This window comes from Monodelphis domestica, chromosome 4 (genome assembly GCF_027887165.1).
Source record: "Monodelphis domestica isolate mMonDom1 chromosome 4, mMonDom1.pri, whole genome shotgun sequence".
Lineage (NCBI taxonomy): Eukaryota > Metazoa > Chordata > Mammalia > Didelphimorphia > Didelphidae > Monodelphis > Monodelphis domestica.
In genome coordinates this window covers 154501132-154527180 of record NC_077230.1, presented here as the reverse complement: position 1 = coordinate 154527180, position 26049 = coordinate 154501132, and the positions used below count along the sequence as shown (strand labels likewise).

The following is a 26049-nucleotide window of genomic DNA, read 5'->3' as shown; positions in this document are numbered from 1 at the left end:
AAGGCAGAAGAAATCCAGCGCTTTGCTGATATGAAAAACTACAAACAATTTTTCAGTGCCCTCAAGACTGTCTATGGGCCATTAAAACCCACCACCACTCCCTTGCTATCCTCTGACGGTGACACTCTCATAAAAGATAAAAAAGGCATCAGCAACAGGTGGAAAGAACACTTCAGTCAGCTTCTCAACCAACCCTCTTCAGTCGACCAAAGCACCCTTGACCAGATCCCCCAAAACCGTTCCATTGAACAACTTGATGTCCCTCTTTCAATAGAGGAAGTCCAAAAAGCCATTAAACAAATGAGTGCAGGCAAGGCACCCGGTAAAGACGGGATCCCAACTGAGGTGTACAAGGCCTTAAATGGAAAGGCGCTCCAGGCATTCCACATAGTGCTGACCAGCATATGGGAAGAAGAAGACATGCTACCAGAACTCAGAGATGCCTCCATCGTAGCCCTATACAAGAACAAAGGCTCATGAACAGCCTGTGACAACTACAGAGGAATCTCACTACTCTCCACTGCTGGAAAGATCCTCACCCGTGTTATATTCAACAGACTCCTGTCATCTGTTTCAGAGCAGAACCTGCCTGAATCACAATGCGGCTTCCGACCAGATCGCAGCACCATCGACATGGTCTTCACGGTGAGGCAAATGCAGGAAAAATGCCTTGAGCAGAACCTGAGTCTCTACATTGTCTTTATAGACCTGACAAAGGCGTTCAACACAGTGAACAGGGACGCATTGTGGGTGATCCTCAGCAAGCTCGGTTGCCCAGCAAAATTCGTCAAACTGATCCAGCTCTTTCATGTCGACATGACAGGGGAAGTCCTATCTGGTGGAGAGACTTCCGATCGCTTCAACATCTCCAGTGGCATGAAACAAGGCTGTGTCCTCGCTCCGGTACTAGTCAACCTATTTTTCACCCAAGTATTATGACATGCTGTGATGTATCTAGACCTGGGCATCTACATCAAATACCGACTGGATGGATCACTATTTGACCTTTGCCGCCTGACTGCAAAAACAAAGACAACAGAGAGACTCATCCTGGAAGCTCTCTTTGCAGATGACTGTGCTCTCTTGGCCCACCAAGAAAATCATCTCCAAACCATTGTGGACAGGTTCTCCACCACAACAAAACTCTTTGGCCTGACTATCAGCCTCAGCAAAACAGAGGTGCTGTTCCAACCTGCACCAGGGAGGCCAACGAACCAGCCGTGCATTACAATCGACGACACACAGCTTTCTAATGTCAACACTTTCAAGTACCTGGGCAGCACCATCGCCAACGACGGGTCCCTAGACCACGAGATCAATGCCAGGATCCAAAAGGCCAGCCAGGCACTCGGGTGGCTGTGCTCCAAAGTCCTCCAACACAGCGGTGTAAGCACTGCAACGAAGCTCAAAGTGTATACCGCAGTGGTCCTCAGCTCGCTCCTGTACGGTTGTGAGACATGGACACTGTACTGGAAGCACATGAAACAGCTGGAGCAATTCCACCAACGCTCTCTCCGGTCAATCATGAGGATCCGATGGCAGGACCGAATCACCAACCAGGAAGTCCTCGACAGAGCCAACTCCACCAGCATCGAAGTCCTGGTCCTCAAGACCCAGCTACGATGGTCTGGACACGTCATCCGCATGGACTCACAGCGAATACCAAGACAGGTATTCTATGGTGAACTGTCAGCTGGACTCAGGAAACAAGACCGACCAAAGAAAAGATTCAAGGATCAGCTAAAGTCCAACTTGAAGTGGGCTGGCATCACACCAAAGCAACTAGAACTCGCTGCCTCTGACAGAAGCAGCTGGCGAGCCCACATTCACCATGCCGCCGCCACCTTTGAAGATGAGCGACGTCGACGTCTTGCTGCTGCGCGTGAACGCCGACACCAGGCCACAACCGCACCTCTCATAACAACTGGCGTCCCAGGCCCCATGTGCCACAGACTCTGCGCCTCAGCCTTTGGACTCCAAAGCCACATGAGGGTACACTGTAGATGATAATGCACAAAGGCAATAGTCATTCTCGGACACCAAGAGACTACCACTACTACTACTACTACTTTACTTTTTACTTTTACATCTTAGGTCTTTTTTCAATATCCATCAGACTTCCGAGTTCTATTGCCACCACCAAATGCTGAAGTAATAGCCACATTACAGAAACCTAACTTCCTACAAAGTATATACATTTTTTTCTTACCCTCTAAGATAAGAATTCTCAAACTTTTACATGTTGTGAGCACCTTTGGAAGTCTAATTTTCAGAATAATGTTTTAAATATATGAAATAAAACATGTAGGATTATGATGAAACAAGTTCTATTGAAGTACAGCTAGGTTTTTTTTAAGTTAAAACACTGTACATTAAAAATCCCTACTCTCAGAAGTATTTCTAGATTTAATGCTCTGTGACTGAACTTACTACTGTACTTCATGCTTTTTACATTTATATCACAGTCATTTACACTCATATACATGTAGTTTTATAAATATGTGTAAGAGAGATCTGAGGATTGGGGTCATAGTTTCTTTTTTTGTATCCTTTCCTTTTTCTTTATTGTAACTAGTACTATGCTTAACCTAAAGTAAAGCATGAACTCTTCCCAGTGTTAACTCGTCCTTTAAATTCCTCTGCTTCTTGACTCCTTTTGGCAAACTGTCTTAAGGTTTTCAGGTCTTGTTCCATTCTTCTTCTCCCTGGAGTCATAGTAGCGTATTCAGCTGGAAAAACCATGAGTTGACAAAGTACGTGTAGAATTTTCTCGGTATAAAATCACTTAAACGTTTAGATGTTTTGGTCAAACTTTCAGTTTGGTGACTCTATTACTGAATAAGGAGTTCAATGAATAGGAGTTTGACTCCAAACTTGGTTGTACTGGCCCCAGAAGTGACCTAAAATTCTAATGAATTTTAGCTAACTGTGAGCAAGTTATAAGCTTCTTTCTCCGAGTAGAATTGTTGAACAGGTGGCCTTCAAAGGGATCACTCAGTATATTTAGCTTCTGAAACTTGAGCAACTCGACATCCGATTGGCTGTTCTTGCCATCTGATAATTCGGGAGCTGGTGCATCTGGGTTGCTCTTGCCTGGGGTTCTCAGGAGGGAAGAGTTGGAGAGGCGTTGCTGCTTAGGAGATTTATTTTATATATTAATGGTAAGACTGACTTCTTCATTTGGGGGAGAGATTATTCTAGCATGGGAAATTGTAAAGCTTCTCCTGAGGTTTTTTATAAAACTTGGGGTTCAAACTGGGGGAAATGAACGAAAAAGAGAGGAGAAATTGGAGTCTCTGGCATCTCTTGCTACTTATTCATGTCCCAAATTCAGTGCTTTTAGTTAGAGTTCTTACTAACTAATTTGTTCATTCTTTGGTGATATTAGTACCCTTGCCTAAGAAAATCTATTTTTTTGCCTTCCATATTTCTCCTAATGTATTTGTACTAAAATGGGGACCATGTTGTATGTTCCTATATTTAACCTGCTCTACTGGGCTCCATTTGCCTCAGAAGGAATGACTGTTTTGCTAGCTAAACAAAACCAACCAATGGTTTAGGGGTATTGGCTTACATGGCAAATATCTTTGCCTCAAGGAACAGCTGTTCCAAAGTGTCATCTCCCACCATCAAACTTCAGGACTCTGTACACTCACATCAAACCAGGGAGTTCAAATCTGACAGGGAAAACCTTTCATTAGTCACTGAATTAGGAATTTATATCAAAGATCCTTCATCCGTGTATTTTAAAACCCATATTGTATGGATTTTGATATTTTCCAGGTTTGAACAATATTTGCAGGAAAAAACGAGAGAGTACCCATTCAAGCCAATGGTGCGTGGGGAGAGACTAACCCCAGTACTTTGAGGTCATTGTTTGTTTCTTTGTTTTTATTTATTTAGAGACATAATTTTGTATGTGTGACAAGTTTGAGTGTTCAATCAAGGCCTTTTCTCCTAATATATTCAGCACAATCCATGCTATACAATAAGGATATCACAATGTTTTCTTGTACTTTCAGTTAATTTCAAGCTTTTTCATAAAAATCACAATGAATTTTTCTTTTCTTGTCTATATTAAATGGAAATGCTTTTGATCCAAGTTGGTAGAAATGTCAACATTGTGCTTCCCATTTTCTCTCTAACTCTAAAAGCAACTCTAAGAAAGGGTATTATAAAACATAACTGAGGAAAACCAGTGAAAGGAAGATTTGATTTTGATGTCATAAAAATTGTATTTTAAATTTCTAGTCTCGCTTTTATGACAAAAATCTCTGTGCGTTTAATATTCATGTTGCTTTAGACTACTAGTGTTGTATACTCATTTTCATTCCTGAGAATAATGTCTAATGTGTTTTATTTCTCTGTAATATTAAAAGGTTAGAGATAACAGAGTACTACTCTAAACATGGCGGATGACGAAGAATATGAAGAAGTGGTGGAGGTAAGATGAATGATGTCTGATGTCTGAGTTGTTTTGTTTTGTTTTGTTTTTAATAGGGAATCAATCATTGCCTTGTAAGTGAATTAATCATTTTAAAGGGAGATTGTCTCTTTTACATTCACAAAGGCATTGCTAGTGTATAAGAAGGTGGATATTTTTAGTTGAGTTTAACTATAATTATGTGGGAATCAGGACTGAAAGGAAATCCTGCCACTGTAGCCAAACGTTTCTTTTCTTCTTAAAAAAAAGTGAGAACTAAAGGTTATTTTTCGTTTTACTTGGAAAACCCACCCCTGCTGTACCCACTTATTCTTTCCACTCCCCAACATGAACAAAGCATTAGTGAGGAGAGGAACAGAGGAGGAAGTATGTTCCAGTGAATCAACACCATTACTTACTGCTTACCAAAGAGTAAAGAAATAAATACTAGTCTTGACTTCAAAGAGAATTTCTGCAATATGTTATGGGTCAGGTTCTCATTCCTTGAAAAAATCTTTTTATGGATTCAGATTTATTTATCCAATTCAAAGCCTCCTCAATCTGCAGTTTCCATGAACAATTTCCCACTGATTCTCTGTTTTTGCCCAATAGAAACAAATTTGTATTTTGCTTTAATTAAAAATAGAAATCAAGAGAGAATGAGCCTGTGGTTGCATCTCAAAAACCTGATTTTCATGCTTTTTTTTTTCTCATAGCATAATATTATTCTATTGTTGAAAATCTAGGCATGAATGTTTAGGTTTGAAACACTATAGGATAGCTGGGTAAACTCTTAGGCATTCGTGCAATTGCAAGTGAAGTTCCATATAATTCGTGGTACACCTAGTGAAACTCTCCCAGCAAACCTTTTGAGGACTGATCCTTTTGGATCTTCTTTTACAGATTGGTGGTGTGTTTTGTTTTGTTTTTAAGTCTTAATGTCTTGAGTTTTTCTTCCTCTCCTTAAACAAACAAAACCCCTCAAAAGTCAAAACAAAAACAATATCACAGACCCATTCAGTCTATCTTTCCATCTCTCTCTTCCCCTTCCCTGCCTAATTGCTTCTTCCTCATGATATTCAATGTTCTATCCTGACTTCAGCCATATCGTTGTTTTCTGGTTCTTTTCCTGCCTCTCTGACCAGTCCTTCTTTGTCTGCCTCACTTGTTTACTGTCTTCCTAGTGAATATCTCCTGAAAATCTTCCTCTTTGTTTACACTCTCTTTTTTCTGTAAACCCTTGCCTTCTGTCCTAGAACTGATACTGTGAATCACTTCCAAGGCAGAAGAGCAGTAAGGGAAGTTAAGTGACTTGCCCAGGGTCACTTGGGTAGGGCCAATTTGAACCCAGGTGCTCCTGACTCTAGTCCTACTCTCTATGCACTGAGCTGCCTATCTGTTCCTGTCTATACTATCTTTGCTGGTGATATCATCCACTCTTTGCTTCAGCAATCAGATAACTCTTAAACCCATACATCTCGCTCTAAGCCCAAGCCCCAGCCTGTTGGATGCATTGACCACCCAGGTCCTACTGATACTCCACAACCAGCATGTCCAAAATTTCCAATTATCCCTCGAATTTAACCTGCATTTTGATTTCTCTGTTTTTATTTCCACACGGTCATCCTCCTAGTTACTGAAGCTTAAAACTTCAGTTTTGTCTTTGACCCTTCTGATGTCTGATCATTGCCAGGTCCTCTCAGTTTTCTCTGATGAGTATCTATAGCATGAGGAAATGACTATAAATTCTAATTAAAGCCTAAATTTTTATTCAATGAAGAGTAATTTTTAAATTTCCCTTTCCATTTACTCTGAAAACAACCTCATTTTGTTTTCAATTATCTCTCACTTGGTTAAGCTTAATAGCTTCCTGGATTATCTCCAAGCCACTAGTCTTTCCCCTTCTATTATATATCTCTGACTCTCTCTAATGTGCATATCTGAACATGGCATTCCTCTGCACAAAAGCTTCAAGTGAATCCTATTGTCTCCTGAACAAAAAACCAAACTCCTCTTGGCTCTCAAGATCCTTCAGGATCTCATTTTAACCTACCCTTTCAGTATTGTTTTATCTTTCATCTATCTTGTATTCAGCCAAAATGAATTACTTGCCCTCTCCTATCTTTGGGTATATATGCCAAACCCTTTTCCATTCCTTGAATTCTCAGTACCTTGAAATCCTCCTCTTCCCTCAAAGTCCACCTCTCCTGTCATTTCCTTCATGAAGCCTTCCCTTATTGCCCCACTTAAAAGTAATCTCTCCCTCTTCAGATTGTTCATGGCCCTTTGCCTGGCTCTTTCCTTTGCACTTTTCACATTTTACCCCATGTTGAACTTATGCAAATATCTCATCCCTCTGATTAGACAATGTCTTTTGAGAATGGAGATTGGGTAATTTTTTTTCATCTTTGTATTCTCAGCACTTCACAAAGGGCCTTGTACCTAGAAGGTATTTTACAAATGCTTTTGACTTTAATTAAATTTCCTTACACTAATCTCATTTCTTGCCTTAACATTCAGAGATGGAGACAGCAAGAGAGACAGACAGACAGACAGATAGAGAGAGAGACACAGACAGAGACAGAGAGAGGGAAGAGAATGGCAGAGACAGACAGAGAGATTCTTCTTTGGAAACAATTTGACTCAGCTCTCTACTGTCATGGACATGAAAATGTTCAGTAATTAACTCTTGATCATGGAGATAATAGAAATATCATCTGAATATTTCCAAATATTTCCTTTACTTGGGTGGAGCTCTGGAGAAAACATTAATTTCTCCATCTGACAATTGAGTTATTTCTTAGACTGAGGTTCAAGATCATATTTCAGATGAAATATTTGAAAATTCTTTTAACAAATTTTATGACTAACCTGAAAAAAAGTTTCAAAAAAACAGTAATGAAAAACTGCATTACTACAATCTTTTGGTTAAGAACTAGGCTAATACCTATCATTTCCCTATTTATTTGTTAACTTCATCAATGTCCTTATTAATCTGTGATGCCAAAATTGAACAGTCCCCCAGAGGAGTTCTGATGAGAGTGGAGGATAATGGGAGTATCACTTCTCTATTCTTAGAATTAATGCTTCTTAATACAGCCTAGGATCACATTAGTTCTTTTGCCTGCCACATCACACTGCTGACTCACTGTGAGCTTATAGTCCATTATAGCTCCAGTTTTTTTTTCCAGAACTGCTGCTTAACCATATCTTATACTAATTGAAGTTGATTTTTTGTATCAAAAATTTGCATGTATCCATTTTGAATTTCATCTTATTAGATTCAGTTTAATGTGCTGCTAGCCTGGCAAGATCCTTATGGATACTGTCACTAGTTAATTATCTCTGCTCTCCCTCCAACTCTGTGTCATTTGCATATCTGACAAGCACATAATATCTCTTTTTAGCCAAGATATTAAAAAAACTATTAGTCAGTCCATTATCAAGTATAGATCCATGTGGCATTTAACCGCATACTTTCTACATTTTCATTGAACATTTGTAGATACTCTTTGAGTTCACTCACCCAAACAATAATGAATCTATATGATTGTGTTATAATTAAATCTGTATTTCTCCATCTTCATCTCATAAAAATAATGTGGCATACATTATCAAAAATTTTGCTAAAATCTAGAGATCTATAGACAGCATTCTCTTCATTTGCTAGCTTGGTGAGACTGTTACAAAAGGAAATAAAGTTAGGCAGACTGTCCTGGTCTTGATAAAACCATGTTGCCTTTCAGAAAATCACCACTTCCCCTTTAAAAAACAAACAAACAACCCTTACCTTCCATATTAGAATCAATACCAAATATTGGTTCCAAGGCAGAAGAGTGGTAAGGGCTAGGCAATGGGGGTTAAGTGACTTGCCCAGGGTCACACAGCTGGGAAGTATCTGAGGCCAGATTTGAACCTAGGACCTCCCATCTGTAGACCTGACTTTGAATCTACTGAGCTACCCATCTGCCCCCTTTTGTGATACATTCTAGAAATTTTCCAGGAATTAAAGTCAAGTGTGCTAGCTTCATGATCTATTTCTTAGCATTGCCTCTACCTTCTATACACTTCTTATAATAACCTAAGTTGGTTGATAAAGTCCATGTGTATCCACATTAGTCTATTTAGAAAAATCCCATATTTCTTCCTCTTTGGAATTGTTTCTTTTTGTGTCTTCAGGTATAGTCCTATCTCCTTCCACTTACATGAATTGTCTCTACAATAACTCTGATCACGGACCATCCAAGCTCTGCTTGAATCCCTTCAAGGATGCGTAGCATTATATTTCTTGAGGCAACCCACTGCATTTGGGTTTAGCATGAATTATTAGGGAGCTGAAGCTTATAATGACCTGAAATCTTCTTTGTCTATCTTTTATTTATTCTAGTTTTGCCATCTGAGATCACACGGAATAATCCTCTTCCAAATGACCAACCTCTAGCTATTTGAAGTCAAGTATATAGCATTTCATAGTAAACTAATATTATTCTATAACACTAGCTTATAAGAGAGGGAAAAAAGTGATTTCTTAAGGGAAAATCTCAGGAACATCCATATTCACTCTGTCTTTTTAGGTCAATAAAATTATAGTTAGTACTTGAATTAATGTCATGAAAATATAGTAGGCAATTTTTAGTGATTATATCCTTGCTGTTTTGTTCCTCTTGTTTCTGTAATCTATTCTCCGCTCTGAGTCTGACCAGTGAAAATTAAATAAGTTGTGAACTGCTGTTATATTCACATCCATCAGAACACTCAAAATGGGGTGGTTGTATAAATTAGAGCAAAATGATCAATAAGGAACTCTACAGAGAGGAACTTGTTAAAAAAAAACATTTCCTTCTGAGGATATTAATCAGCTTTAAACATATGAAATAAAATTGTCCTGAGAGTATCCATCAGAGCCCATGTAAACATGAAAAGGAAGGAAATGATGAAGGCAAGGATGGAACATCTAATTAGAAGCACTAGAGTAGCAGATAATTATGGCTTGACATAGATGTTAAGGCCACCAATCTCAGTGTATCTTGTATAAGCAATACTGTGAAAGGTTTTTAGTCATGTTTCTAAAAGATGTGCTTGCTGATACTGAGTCTGTAGCAGAGGCAAAATGGAAGAGGCAGCAGAAAGCTATTTTAGCTTTTTGCTAAGCCTCCAAAATATTTCTAAATGTCTCTGGTTAGTTTAGTTTTCCCTCTAGATGCAGTGAATCTTTCTTGAATATGGAATAGTATCATGGTAGCATCTTCATCAAGAACTTTTCTAGGGCTTCCCACATAGTATCTCATCTGATCCTTACAACAATTCTGGAAGTTAAGTGTTATTGTTATCCTTATTTTACAGATGAGGAAAGGAAGACATTCAGAGGTTAAGTGACTTATCCAGGGTCTGAAGCTGGATTTGAACTCAGGTCTTCTTGATTCAATATGCAGTGTGTCCTACCCATTGTACACTTAGCTGCACAGAGATGTTTTCTTCCTTTTAGTAGAATATAATAAAAAAACATATTCAGGTAGACCACTGTGGAGTAAAACTGATAGAAAAGGCATTTGAACTCAAAGAATCAGAAAAGAAGTATCTATAAATGTTGCTAATCAAGACATGGATCCCTCAGTAATTGCAGGCACAAAAATGTTTGTTTGATATAAATGATTTGGATGAAACCTCTTAGTAAAGAGCATGATCTACTTCAGGATGACTTGAGAATGTGTCTTCCAAAATGGAGGACAGTGATGGAAAAAGTAGTGCTCAGGATTTTCCTGCTCCTCTGAGTGCATATTTTAGTGATGACAATAAAAAGAATGAAAAATATGCTGTTATATAAGTATTTTGATGACTGGGGAAATGATCCAGATCCTTTATTTTCATCTCTTTTCCTGTTGCATTTGACCTGAATGAGCCTTTCCTGCTACTTTATCCAACAGGATTGAGTAAGGCTGAGGCAGAGGGAGCTAAATTCTACTCCCTCTTACGTGTCTTCAGCAAAATGTCAGCCAGCTTCTAATTGTGGTCTCTTTATTGCTGATGATGTCAGAAGAACAAACATGGGCTTGGTTTACAGATATAGGTTACAGATTCCACAGAAACTGGTGATAGCAGAAAAGTTAAACTTACACCATCACTGTGATGGGTAAGACATCTTGCTTTGCTTCTCTGGCAAGGGCAAGTCTTGGAATGGACTTACAGGACTTGGAAAGATTAATTCAGCACTCTTGTTAAATGGGAAAGAAAGATCAGAACTTTAAAAAATATAAAGTATAGTAATATTTCAGATGAGACAGACTTAAAGAGAGAGAGAGCTGTTTTGTTATCGTACAGACATTTACTGAAAAGTAGCATATTCCTGGGGGTAAATTTAATTCAATTTAAAAAGGATTTATGAAAACCCTATTTATACACAAGGCAGTGTGCACTAGATATTGGGGACACAAAGACAAAACAAAAAGAATATATCTATTTATTTTTAACTAGTTTAAAGTAAATTAAAATGTATGCACTATAAATATATGTCATTGTTTTGTCTTCTTTATTTAGGATGAGGTATAATGTAAAGAATACTGGCCTTCTGACCATATATATATGACCTTGAACAAATCACCTCTCTCTGGGTCTCAGAAAATGTCCTTTCTGGCTCTAAAACTGGATGACTATATGAAAAGTTTATGGAAAGTGGGTAGTCAGTGAGTCAATTGCCATTTTTTACAGTTAATATTTCTCTATACAATATGCATAACTCTATAAATTCTTATTTCTGTTATCTGAATATTCTGAGCTTCTGCATCATAAAAGACATATTTCAGAAAGAAGATATTTGGAAGATTTGCATCATTACTTTGATTGTTGACTTACACCTTCTAACCTAAGAATTTCACATGTCCTAGCTTCAATGAGGGACAAAACAGCACTGAATTTTCTTGTCAACACTTGTCATCATTATACTTCTTGAACTGTTGAATGGGACACTGTGGGACCTAGATATAGAAAACTAAACAAAGAAATAGATAGATGGATGGATGGATAGATAGATAGATAGAAAGGTAGATAGGTGGATAGAGAGATAGATAGAGATAGATAGATAGATAGATAGATAGATAGATAGATAGATAGATGGATAGAGAGAGAGGAAGATGGATAGATGGATAGAAATGTAGATAGATGGATGGAAAGATAGAGATAGAGATAGATAGATAGATAGATAGATAGATAGATAGATAGATAGATAGAAAGGTAGATAGGTGGATAGAGAGATAGAGATAGATAGATAGATAGATAGATAGATAGATAGATAGATAGATAGAAAGGTAGATAGATGGATAGAGAGAGAGGGAGATAGATGGATAGATGGATAGAAAGGTAGATAGATGGATGGAAAGATAGAGAGTTAGATAGATAGATAGATAGATAGATAGATAGATAGATAGATAGAAAGGTAGATAGATGGATAGATGGATAGAAAGGTAGATGGATAGATAGAGAGGAAGATAGATATATGGATAGATAGATAGATAGATAGACAGACAGACAGACAGATACACTTAAGAATAGAGATATCCTAGGAAAGTTACTAAAACTACCTTAGGGAACAAAAAGCAAAAAGTCCTTTAATATCCACATAAGCTCTCTATTTATCACATTTCTCTCTTTGGCTTCTTTTCCATGGAGATCATAGTATCACAGACTTGGAACTAAAAGGAATCCTTGAATCATAGGTTTACAATTCTAAATCTAGAGACCTCAAAAGCCCTCTAGTCTAATCTGCTAGTTTTATAGATGAGATAAATGATACTTAAGAGACTAAATAACTTGTCCGAGGTCATCCAGGTAAGTGACAGAGCTGGGATTCAAAATCTGGTTCTTTAACTTCAAATTGAGCATCCTTACCACTGTACCTTTCTAAGCAAATGAGCTACTGGAATATAGAGAAGGATTCACATGAAGAGACTCAGGTGAAAACCAACATAGTCTCTTCTGATGAAGTGATGGCATTTGTACTCTGTTTTTAGTACTACACAGAAGAAGTTATCTATGAAGAAGTGCCGGGCGAGGTAAAGGCTCAGGACACTTGCACGTACAGCACACTCATAAAATCGCCATGGCTGTGGTGGTGTGCAAAGTCTCTATAGTACCATTTGGGGGAGGAGCTATTCACATCTGGATGGGGGACTGGGTCTGAAGGGTTATTTCACCATCTTAAAATTCAAAATAATAAACAAAATACTTGAGAATTATTCCTTAGAAAATTTTTTGGTAAGTCCTGGTTATGGTATGGATAATGTTAATTAGAATTGAAGGTCAAATATCCAATATTCATACCTGTGGTTGCAGTTATGATCTGCGATGCAGATGCATGCAGCATCATTGACAAAGACTGCCAACTTGCACATCATCATTTATGTCAACAAGGATGGCATCTGTCTGCTTCTGGGCCCTGTTGACATGATATATGTAATGCTACTCAGACTTAACTAATTTGAAATTCTGAGTAAACCATTCAGATAGATATTCCAACTTGGAATTCTTTTTTCAAGGTGAAATACCTCTCTTGTGATGGAGCTTCGTGTGGTTTTCTGCATGCAAATATTTCTTTTAATGCTTGGCAACTTATGAGTCAAGGGGTTAACACTGAATGCTTTCCAGGGACTATTATATCTGTGTAGAAACTAACTTCTTTAGAGAATAGTAAAGGGGCTAATTTTCTAATTAATACAACTCCATGCCTAAAAAATAATTGGATGGCCATGATTTGACAGTGCTTGATATCAATCTTTTGCTTATACATTTTCATCTTTAATTAAATGTCTCTATTCATAACTGTCCAGAGGAACTTTTGTGTCAAAGAAGGTCATTTTTGTTGGTTTAAAGAATATGTTATGATGGTGCTCAGCGCTTGGTGTTTTTTGTTGTTTGTTTTTTTCTTCAAAGACCACATGGTATGGGTTTCTTTGCTTATAAAATATAATTCAAATTTCCCAATTATCAGATAGGGTTGCTATAGAAGATAAATGGCATGCTATATCTGAAGCTATTTTCCCTCGTATGAAATAATAATTCATCAGTGAACATGACATTCATACTCATTTAATTAAAGAATAAGAAGGTAGCTTATTAACCTGCTGTATTTGATGTAATTAATGTCTGTGGTTTAAGGTTAATTATTGCTTTCAGTATAGTCTCAGAGGGATGAGAAAAGAAATAAAGCCTGTAAAATAAACAAGTTTTTTTTCATTAAAGCTGCCAGCCTTTTGTACCTTGCTCCTGCCTAATCTATTTCACAAGCTGCTATGAGAGCCACAATGTGAACTTCATGTGTGTCCATTTTCCCAGCTTCAAAATAATTTGAATTTAGTTTTTCCTTTGGCATGCTGGTTTTAAAAAGAACCAATGAAATCTTAATAACAAAAAAGAATGAAATAACATTTAATCCTAGTGCTTATTACCATTAATAAATGTCTGACAAAATGATATATATGAATAAGAAAAAAACTTTTAATATATGCTATCTATAGGAGCAGTCTTAATATGGTGCATCCAATGGTATGATATTGCATGCATTTATTTGTATATTGTGTGCTATATCTTATTTTATACAATATTATTTTCTTTGGTAAAATATGACCAGAATAAAATGTACTGACCTAGGTCAGAACTGTGATTCAGAACCCTAGTGTAATATTTTTCTCTTTATGATAATCTTGATTTGCCCATCACAATTTTTAGACCATAACAAAAGTTTATGAAACGACTACTACACGGACCATAACTGACCAGGATGTACAGCCTACTATATCTTACCACGAAGAACGGACAGTATCTCATGATGAACCAACAAAACCAGCAGAGAGGAAAAGAGTTATCAGGAAGAAAGTGGACCCTTCAAAATTCATGACCCCTTACATTGCACATAGCCAGAAAATGCAGAATCTCTTTAGTCCGGTAAGTTTGTATTGAAATGGAGTTCCCAAGTCATCTCCTAAAAACTGTCTTGTCAGTGAGAAGATGATATTTTGAAAGAGACTAGACTCCTCACGGGATTATAGGCTATCTTACGATTTCCTCTAAAATGTTTTCTTCACATATATAATCCTTGGGAGGCACTGTGACATAAATGGGTGCAGAGATGGACTCAGATTCCAGAATAACTGGATTCATGTTCTGCCTCTGGTACATAATGACTATGTGATCCCAAGCAAGTCAATTAATACCCTCCTGAACCAAGCAACTCTTTAAATCAAAAACTTTGCATAGCATTTGCCAAAATATTGGTAAAGCTGAATTGTTTTTGTCTTAAACTATATAGATGAGACATTACTATGTCTCTTAGGAGTTAATCCTACATTCAGAATACATATGTGTATGTCAGATTATTCTATAATAAAATCCTTCAGAATATATATTGTATATTATGACATTGTGTGTGTGTGTGTATATATGTGTGTAGGAGAGAGAATGTGTGTGAGAGAGAGAAAGAGAGAGAGATCACTATTTCAGCAATTAACACTATATAATGAGGCTAAGACCACTTTCAAAGACAAATTTTATTTAGTCATTAATCATTAGTCAATTTGACCTATAATAATGGTATGTTTGGGTTTGGTTAAATATATAGAAATCATGTCTGAGAAGAGTGTTTCTTTTTTAATTTTACATTTTTATTTTATTTTAAAAATATTTCCCCATATTTACCTGATTCATTTTTCCCCTTCCCTTTTCCCTACCTCCTCCAAGAGCTGACAAGCAATTCCACTGGGTTGTACAAATGTTATCATTTGATACCTATTTCCACATTATTCATTTTTACCATAGAGCAATCTTTTAAAGCCATATACCCATATAACCAAATGATAAGTGATGTCATAAGTTTTTCTTTGGCATTTATATTCCCATAGTTCTTTCAATGTGGATAGCATTCTTTGAGAAGGGTATTTCTTAATCATATAACATATAGTTAGATTAAACACACTATTATGATTAATAAAATAGGTAATAATATATAGAATATTCATTGAAAATACATAACAAATCTGCCAGTTGCTTAAAAAGCATCCCTCTTTCTCCCATCTTCTAACTTCTAAAATTATGATCCAGAATCACATCAATTCTGTCACTGTTCCTAAATGAGGTGCACTGATAACAATCCTCTGAGTCCCCACCTCATCTTACCCTTATCCTTCTGGACCATTGTGCTCCTTCCTGGTCACAACTGTCCTATCTGAGTTGTTTCAACTGTTAGCACATCAGTTCCTTGTAATCACAAGCTTCCACTTGCCTTCATGTTCTTACTTACAATTCTGAAAGTCATGTCACTGGCAGCAAATTTGGATCTCAGATCGATAAAGCAACTCTCTAAGACTATAAGTTACACAAAACGTTACAAATCTCTGTTGGTAAAGAGAGTTAACTCATTGGTCATTCCATATGTAAAAACACACACTCATAAGTCTCTAGTAAGTGTTTTAAGACAATATACATGTCAATTTTATATTTATCAAGTATCCACTAATAGCATTCAATTTGGTGTTGGGGATGTATATTAAATAGTGATAGATATGAGGACTACTGTATCCCTGGATTTAGTGTCTTCTAGTTTAAATGCTGACTTTTTTTTTTCAGAATAAGTACAAAGAGAATTTTGAGAAAACTAAAGGATTACCTTATGCCAGCACGACTGATACTCCAGAACTTCGAAGAATCAAGAAAGTACAAGATCAACTCAGTGAGGTGGGTTGGTATGTCTACATCCATTAGCCAATCAATGAGTACTTATCAGTATATGGCAGGCACAGTGTGAAGTGCTGAGGACACAAGCACAAAGAATGAGGGAACCCCTATTTACAATGAACTTACATTTTATTTGAGTATTTAACAAATCAATATACAAATATATACAGCAAAATAGAAAGTTAATAAATACATGTATGCAAGGATGTGCTGAAGCCAGCTGAACTGGCTCATACTGATTGCTAAATTTCTAGTGTGGATATTTACACAGCTAAGAAACTAGCATGTGCTACAAATTAGGGCTTAATTTTTGGTTGTGTTGATTGTCTAGATTTAAGAAAAGGAGGGAGAAAATGTTAACAATGCAGATTAAACTTGAAGCGTGTCAAGGATATACATTTTTCCCCAGAGAGCCAATTGTTAAACATTTACCAGTAAAATTCTATGTATATACAAATATGCATATTTGTGTATATATGTGTGTGTATACATGTTTCTAAATTATATACACCCAAACATATGAATGCATATATGACCATGTATACATACATGTATGAGATAGATTATATATTTGTATACATATACCTATAAAAGCTGTAGTCACAACACATGTGTGTATGCATACATGCATCTGTATGCTTACATATATTGGACATGTGTGTATATTTATAAAACATGTGCCTATAATACAAACCTATTTAATGCCTGTGTGGAATATCTATGCATATATTATGTGACATGTTACATGCATGTTTGTATATACATATTTATAAGCCATGTGCCCACAATAAATATGATTGTGTATACATATATGTATGACAAAGAGGCGGGAGATGGAGAGTTATGAGTGAGGAAAAGAGAGGGTAACATTGGAGATCACTGGGAAAATACATTGAACTCGAGAATGTTTTATTTTGGAGGTCACAGAAAGCCAGTGGAATTGATTGAATGGAAGAATATGGACTTTAACTACATGTTCAAAGTATAGAGTTATGGGAAGTTAAACAAGCCCAGAGGTTTAGAGGGAGCATTAACTCTAAGTTGTGGTACTTGGTATAAACCTCATAGGGCTGGTCAGAGATCCAAAGAGCAGTATGTATTTAGAGGGGGATGTTCAAAAGAACCTCCACTAAAATTCTGTTTCTATGCCTCTTTGTGGCATGGGGTTGACCCTACAATCTTGCAGGGTATGCCAGAAGGAACCCTTCAAGCTTCTCTTAAACACAAAAGTTTCAAATACAGACCCACTAATTACAAGAGAAGCACTCCAACATATGACCACTCATGAAGACTCCTAAGGCATGAAGAGGTTGTAATCTGTGTTGATGGATGGAGTAACACGCTGATAAAATCGCGAATCCCTGAAATAAGTAGAGTCAAAATAAATAGCAACTCAATCATGGTTCTTCGTGGTGATTCATTGGTGAACCCAAGCAGCAGCAGGCAAAACTGAATCCAAGAAACAATCTGAGAGGCTTGTAGAACCATAGATGGACAGCTTTAAGGGACCTCCAAGGTTAACTGATTAGTGTTTATTAAGTACTTTCTACACACCAGGTCAGATGAGATGATAGGAAATGGACAAGGAAAACTGTGGTTCCAGCTCTTTGAGCCAAAATAACGGAAGTATCCAGAGTTTGGTGTTAAGAAGCTGATATGTCTTCACTTGTGTCATCCTCTGTGCAACCAGAAGTTCTATAAGGTCACTACCTCTCGCTGACTTGTACTATTATTGTTGGTATAGGTGAAGTATCGTATGGATGGCGATGTCGCCAAAACAATTTGCCATGTTGACGAGAAGGCAAAGGACATCGAACATGCAAAGAAAGTGTCGCAGCAAGTTAGCAAGGTAAGACCAGAATGGTTCCCCAGAAGGTCAGAGGCAAAGAACCCAGAGGCAGGACTTAGAGGACCTGGAATCAAATTTTGCTTCTGATTGTTACTACCTGGCACAAGTCACTTGAGTTTTCTTGGCTTCCATTACCTCAACTTTTAGATGAGGGGATTGGACTAATGGTCTCTGAAGTCTCTTCTAATCCTATATCCATGTCATCTTTTATTGTTAGAGGAAGAAAATTGAATATAAAAGCCTAATCCTGAACATTGCAAGTTTATTTCATGTTCACTACTTCTGTTTAATTCCCTGAGTGGCTTAGAGCACCTAAAGCTGGACCTGGAATCAGAAGACTCATCTTCCTGAGTTCAAATCTGAATTCTGACACTTATTAGCTGCGTGACTCTAGTCAAGTCACTTAACTTTGTCTACCTCCATTTCCTCATCTGTAAAATAAGTTGGAGAAGGAAATAGCAGACCACTTCAGTATCTTTGCCAGAAAACCCGGGGGGGGGGGGAGGGGGATCATGGAGAGTCAAACATGCCTAAAATGACTAAACAAAGTGAGTTGACCTCTCTGGGCCTTAGTTTCCTCATCTGTAAAGTTGAAAAGTTTGGACAAGATGGCACTAAATTTGTAATAACCTGTGACAATGCCTGACTTCAGGAGAAAAAATAAAATATACAAAATCCATATATAATCCTTTCCCCCCCCAATCTTCTGTATATCTGGAAATGTTCCTGTTTATTGATGCTTGTCAAGTTCATATGACAAATTCTTTTTCAATTTAAATTTTTGCAGAATTTAACAAGGAGATAGATTTGAGCTATTCAGTGAAAATATTGGAGTTTACAAATTTTAAGCTTATTTCTAAAGGAAAAATATTATAGGAGTTTTTTGCATTAAATGCTTTTCATGTGACAAATCTTGCTCAAGGAGCAAAAGACACTTAACAGTTCTCCTGAGAACCTTTAATCCTAAAGATTAAATAACTGCCTCCTATTTAATTTTTTTCATCAAGGTTTTGTATAAGCAGAACTGGGAAGACACCAAAGATAAGTACCTGCTTCCCCCTGATGCTCCAGAACTCGTCCAGGCAATTAAGAACACGGCCATGTTCAGTAAGGTAAGGAACAACCTTATTTCCATCCCTCTACACCAGTTCATCAAACAAAATTAAATGCCTACTGTATGCTACGAACTGGGGGAGATAGAAAGTACAGCTAAGATAAGGGGATTTTCAATTGAATGGTGGAATAAAGTAGGTAGGTATGATATAGGTACAGGTAGCTATGATTTCCAGTATTCTGCCATACGTGTGCAAGAAAGGTTCAACGTACACTATGATATGAGTCCCAGAAGAAGAGTTTTTTTCTAAGGGAAATGTTGCTTGGAGCTGTCTTTCAAAAAAACCTGTCCAACTCAAGAATTTATAGTTTACAATTTCAAGAATTTACAGTTGATTCCTGAAGGTCTAAGAAAGGTGTCTCCAGCTTCTCATGAAGAAAGTAAATTTTTCATGGCTCCTAAATTTGGAAATTAGCCGAAGTAGGTGCTGATAGTGTGGTCCCTGAACAAAGTGAGGTGATGTGAGGGAAGATGAGAATGGGGAAAGAGACATCATGGCTGGTTTACTCCCTTCCTTACTAGGAATCCCCTAAAACTGAGGGAAGGGAGGCATAGTAGTGAGGTAGGGGATTGGGAGCAAAGGCAGCTGCAACTAGCTTGGCAATCTATTAGGCAAGTTGTTTCAATCCTTTGGTTGGGAATGCCTGACATAAGAGCCAATTACCCAGTTCAATGTTTCTGGCTTCTTCCCTCCCCCTCTTCTATCTAACCAATCAAAAGTATTAATTAAGCCCCCATTTATGGCATTCTTCCAACTGTTCCAAACATTGACATTTTTGCTTATATTCTTATTACAACTTACTGTAGACAGTAAATAAGAAAGAGATAAAGAAACCAAGTAATTCTACACCTTTGATAAAGATTTGGTAGGGGGGGGGAAAGGATAAAACTGTTAAAAGAGTCATTTGAATATAGTAGAAGAAGGCAGATTATGTTTGGATCTCATTTAGCTTTGCTATCTAGGGATTCATTTTTACCTTGCCCTCCATCACTTAATCTAACTCAGGGTTTTTAATCTTTTTTTTGTCATGGATCCCTTTGAGAGTCTGATGAAATGCATACAACCCACAGAATAATGTTTTTAAATGCATAAAATGAAATGTATTAATTATTAAAATCAGATTTATAAAAGATATGCAGTTGTCCAAATATTTCTACCATCTAAGTTCATATACTCACTAAAATCTAGCTATCTTCTTATTAAAATCTTCTGACATCTTTGACCCCAGATTAAGAATCCTCTGACCACTCTGAGATATCATCTCACACCCATCAGATTGAGTAGGATGTTAAAAGGGCAAAATGACAAATGTTGGAGGGGACATCAACACACTGTTGAAATTGTGAACTGATCCAATCATTTTGGAGAGTAATATAGACCTACCCCCAAAGAGTTATGAAACCATGTATACCTTTTGACTAGCAGTTCCACTATTAGGTTTATTTCCTAATGTAATCAGGTAAAAAGGAAAAGAACCTATCTGTCCTCAAATATTTATAGCAGCTCTATTTGTGAAGGCAAAGGACTGGAAAAGGAAGGGATGCCCATCAATTGGGGGAATGGCTGAACAAGTTGTGGCATATGGTTGTGAGGAAATATTATTGTGCCATAACAAATGATAGGCAGGTTAATTTTCTAAAAATTCTGGAAAGATCTTCATGAAGTAATTAAGAGTAAAACTAGGAGAACCAAGAGAACATTACATACAACTACAGAATTAGTATTTGAAGAATAACTTATGGATGTCAACTTCCAGAGAATGAAAAATAGAAACATGAAAGAGGTAATATATATATAAATATATATCTTTTTATTAGGCAATGCCTTTTTGATGAGGAGAGGGCAGCGAGGGGCTGTGATACCTGGGAATAAATTCTATTAAATAAATAAATTTTAAAAACTGAAACAATGGAAGTAAAGTTGCTAATAAGCAAAAAGTACAAAAAATGTAAAATATAAAAATGGAAAGACCTACATGAAAGTGAAACAAGCAGAAACAAAAGAACATTTTTAAACCAATAGAAATAGTTTGGGGAGCAGCTGGGTTGCTCAGTGAATTGAGAGCCAGGCCTAGAGATGGGAGGTCCTGGGTTCAAATCTAGCCTCAGACACTTCTTAGCTGTGTGACCCTGGGCAAGTCACTTAACCCTCATTGCCTTGCCCTTCCCACTCTTCTGCCTTGGAACCAACACACAGTATTGATTCCAAGATGGAAGGTAAGGGTTAAAAAAAAAAGAAATAGTTTGAAAAATAACTTGTGTATGTCCACCTCCAAAGAAAGAATTGATATAACAGAAACATAGCAAGACATAGTTATGTATATATGTATATACATATATATGCTGTGAAGCGCCAATGTTATAATGTTGTTGTGAGGCTCCAGTGACATAATGTATATAAAAAGTACTTTTCTCACTTTAAAGTTCTATATAAATGCCAATTATTACTATCAAGTCATTTAACCTATTCAGGTCTATGTCTTGTGAGGAGAAAATAACAGCTGCAAAACTTAACTTTTCAGGATTGTTCCAAGGATCCATTGAGATAATATATATTATGTAATCTTAATAGATGTTTTATATAAATGTGAGCTATTATTAAATCTATACCTACTTCTTATGAAAGGGAAATTGAATTGGATTTTCACCTTTCACATTTTCTTTCTTTTTTCTTTTCTAGAAACAGTACACTGAAGACTGGGAAGCAGACAAAAGTTTATTTTACCCATACAATGACAGTCCAGAGCTGAGGAGGGTTGCACAAGCCCAGAAAGCTCTCAGTGATGTAAGTGAAAATACAAATATGCAGTTGGATTCTGATGCCAAAATTATCTGGGGTTCTAACCCTCTTCTGGCCAAATTCATATCCCTTGGAACTCTCTAGGAGGAAAGTTTCGCCCTTTTTCCCCTTCCTAACCCTGATGGCGGAGTCATCTTGTATCCATGCAAAAATAGAATTTTGTATTTCTGAATCACAAGTGTCCAGATCCTCAACAGCTTTCTCAAATTAGCAAAAGTATTTAAATATCTTGTTTGTTCTAGAGATTATTTTAAATGGGTTCTAGAGTCAAACATCAAAGGCTCCAATGGCAGAATATGCCCCCCAGCTGAGATGGGCAGAGTAGGTTTCTTTACTGTCAGTCCTTTAAGAAGTAACATCTTTTGAATGTTCATGCATTACTTTTAGAAATGCTGATAACTCAGACTCAATTATTCCAAGAATGTGTCCTATACATTTATAGATTTTCCTTTTTTAGCGGGTCTAGAGATGCTCTAGGATCCTGCTATCCTTTTCTAGTCTACTTGTGCAGAACAAGTTATTCTTCACTTTGCACCTGTATGTTTAGATTTGTTTTCTTCTTAAAGTATTTGAACTGGCCCTACAATTACCTTAAATATGTTCCTCTGACCATGTTTTTAAGGTCTGCTATTAACTTAACAGGCACGTTCTCTATCCCATTTTCTGAGGTACAAATATAGCGCAGGTTGGTCTCAGTGCTCCCATCTTTTCCTGGTGGTTAGCTAGCTGCTTGAGGAAGTATATTATTCTTTTAAATCATTTAATACTTGGAACCAGTCTAATGCCCAGGACTGACTCTTGTACATCCCTGTCTAACAAGTCTCCGTTGCTTCTCTTCTAAAATGTGAACTCAACAACATGTAATTGTTGAGTGACTAGTAGGTGTCACACACTGTGCCAAGAGAATATAATGAGATCTATGTAGAAAATACAAGGAACTTGCTAAGTATCTGGAGAGACAAAATTGTCATTGAGATGATTTTGGAACCTTGAAATGCTGAAATAAATACTGTACTGACTGAGGTACAACAGGGATATCACACAATATCAAGGAAACTAAGGAAAATATTTTAAAGATAATTCAATGTCTCAGTGACATGCCTTATTTTTCCAGCATATGGAGATATAAAGATGGCATTAATTGAATCAATTCTATAAAAATCAGTTTGTCAAATCCTTTGATGTTTCTAAGGGAAAGTTAAATTGTAGTCACTATATACAATAATAAATTCAAATTCTTCTCTCACTCCATTCCAAAAGTATTTGAGGTGAGCTATATGTTGTATTTTGCTGCAGGCTAAGTTTACCAAAAGTATCTTCTTACTTAAATGTCTATTAATACCACAGCACGAACTTCTACAATTATTGGGCGTGGAGCCCAAAGCAAATTCTTATTCATAGTACATGCCATGTAGACTGGGAGTTCTATTCTAGAGGCTGTGTCCCTTGTATGTTCTTTCTGTAACTCCTCTTACCCTGCTTGTCACGCTGTCCTCATTCTGCTTTGAACAAGAAGACACTTTTCTAGTACTTGAGAGCCATTAAGCTCATTAGGTGTTAAATATGTAAACCAGAGAGAATCTTAAACAAAATCGCTTTAAATCATTGAAGCACATAGACCCTAATCTCCAAGAAATCAATTTTTATCAGACTGTCAGATCATCAAGAGATCTAGAACTATATGATGTGTCCCTTTTCTAACTCTATTCCCATCTCTAATTCACTTTCTGGCCCTAGAAACTATTAAATAAAACATCAAAATAGGACTAAGAAGAAACCAATGAGGTTTAAAGAAATTAGATAGTGAATTTCAAATAAATTAAGCATGAAAGTCTGTCTTCAATGTTTATTCCTTTCTTTTTTCTTCCTTCCTTGTTTTCTTCCTTCCCCTCATTTCTTCTTTCTCTCCTTTCTCCTTCCTTTCTGTTTTCCTACTTTTCATGGGTCTCTATGGAGGTGCTATAGAAGTGGTAGAGAGGGGATGGCTTTAGAACCAGAAAGCCATCATGAACTTGTAGGTGTGAGCACAGGTCTTTTCAACTATTACTTAGATCACAAATTTGGAAGCCCCAGAAGAGATAGAAAATACATACATGCATACGTACATACATGTATATAGATATTTAAATATATACACATGTCTTTCTTTTCTTTCTTTTTTCTTTCCTTTTTGTTCTTTCTTTTTCTTTATTTCTTCCTTCAAACCAGGTTCTAGCTGCATTTTTCAGTCTCATAAAACACAGATTCAGGGATTCTATTCATTGAGGGAGCAAACTGAATGGGGCAAAAGTACAAAGCCCTTTACAGCCCCTATTCACATGAGCATAGTAAAAGCCAGGAGAATATTCTCTGGCTCAGTAATACTAAATTGTTCCCATTTGTGCCTTTTTATGATGTTAGGTTGTCTACAAAAAAGGACAGGCAGAACGGAATTCTGAGTTTACTCCACTGGCAGATCCACCAGATATAGAATTTGCCAAGAAAGTGAACAATCAGCTGAGTAAGGTAAGCACTTGGATTCCAGGCATGGACTTTGGTGGAAACTTTACCAGACATAGAATTATAACTGCAATGTGCCTTTTGGAGATGCCTGGGTCTCCTACTGGAATGTCTTTCTTCCCTCCCCCAAGTTGTTGGCATTGTTTTTACCTAAACAAATAAGTAGTCTGATATTGTGAAAAGAGCAATGACTCTGAAGTCAGAAGACTTGGATTTGAATCCTGCTTCTATTATTTCTTCCCCATGTGTCCTTGGGCAGATAGTTTAAGTTCCCTGGGCCTCATTTTTCAGCTATAAAATTAGGGGATTAGGATTAGACTATCTCTGGGGTCCCCTGCAACTCTAGATCTATGATTCTGTGACTCCCATTAGTACAAAAAGTTTTTCGTAACATCTTGGAACCATCTCTGTACAACAGCAGAGAGGAAATATAAATCTGTAGAGTAAGACAACTGCTAATAAAGCTTCATGGTGCTAGCTTTACTGCTTTTCCATAGTTGTTAGTTCTGCTACTTTCTACTGTGTGACCTTTGTTGGTGTTGATCAGTCGTTTTGAGTTGTTTCTGACTCTTTATGAAACCATTTGAGTTTCCTTGGCAAGAATACTGGAATAGTTTGCTATTTCCTTCTTCAGGATATTTTACAGATGAGGAACAAGATTAAGTGACTTAACCAGGGTCACACAACTAGTAAGAGTCTGAGGCTGGATCAGCATGAAGATGAGTCTTTCTGACTTCAAGCCCCAAACACTAACCACTATATCACCTACCTGCCCCTGTGAACTTGGGTCAGTCCTTTAACTTCTCTGGTCCTCAGTTTTCTTCACTTGTCAAATGATAGACTTGGACTAGATGATGTCTAAGGTCTCTTCCAACTAAATCTTCATCTTGAGAATTTATCTTTGATAGCTTATCTTCAAGTAACTGAAAACATCCCATAGTAATTAACCTACAAAACCAAAATGGTACTGATTTTGAAAGCACAAGTGGCAAAGCATGTGTATCCCTATGAATTGACATGCTACATTTATGTAATAGACTGTTTTAATACATATGTTGTTGATTTGAGCAATGATTTCATTGGTATAGGGAAATCCTAGCAGGAACTCTACCTACCATTGCATATTGGCCACTGCTCTGTAACTATGAAACTTATATAATTGCTTAGGGGCACTGAGCAAAGTGTTGAGCTAATAGTAAATTCTCACATCCTTCTGATCATGAATGCCAAGTGTATACTGTGTGGCTCTGAAGGAGCAAATAGATGGATAAGAAGGCTAGTGATAGGAATAGGAATAAGAATAAGGATGGAGACTAATCCTGAAAATTCTAATTACTTAGGAATTTCCCAGAGTTCCACAGCCAGTATGTGTTGGACTTAAACTCAGATTTCCCAGATTCCAAAGGCCAGCTCTATATTCATTATCCCATACTACCCCTTGGATGGGATTATATTGATATTTGAGTATTTCCCTTCCCAAAAGAGAAGTTAAATAAACCAGCTAGATGAAGAACTTAAAAGTCTATGATCAAGGGGCTCCTGTGTCATTCAGAAAGTGGAATTTGAATGTTTGATGTTTTGGGGAAGATGCATAACACCACAGTCTCTTGTTGTTTTCATTCCAATGTGTTCCAGTGAAAAAAAAA

The 26049-nt window shown here is 37.0% G+C and overlaps 1 protein-coding gene across 40 annotated transcripts in view; it reads left to right on the top strand.

Annotated features, from left to right (window-relative positions):
* The first annotated feature begins 3061 nt into the window (after positions 1–3061).
* Positions 3062–26049, top strand: part of NEB (nebulin) — a 232512-nt gene continuing 209524 nt past the window's right edge. For 32 of the 40 annotated variants that reach the window (XM_056793843.1, XM_056793871.1, XM_056793869.1 and 29 more), the window contains exons 1-10: positions 3063–3161; positions 3784–3869; positions 4380–4444; positions 12427–12468; positions 14141–14356; positions 16034–16141; positions 17886–17990; positions 18998–19102; positions 21785–21889; positions 24305–24409. In XM_056793843.1, the coding sequence (XP_056649821.1) occupies positions 4409–4444; positions 12427–12468; positions 14141–14356; positions 16034–16141; positions 17886–17990; positions 18998–19102; positions 21785–21889; positions 24305–24409 (822 nt within the window). In that variant the 5' untranslated portion in view covers positions 3063–3161; positions 3784–3869; positions 4380–4408. Of the gene's footprint in view, positions 3162–3783; positions 3870–4379; positions 4445–12426; positions 12469–14140; positions 14357–16033; positions 16142–17885; positions 17991–18997; positions 19103–21784; positions 21890–24304; positions 24410–26049 lie in introns of all 40 variants that reach the window. The other 8 variants (XM_056793863.1, XM_056793864.1, XM_056793853.1 and 5 more) reach the window with 2 other exon arrangements.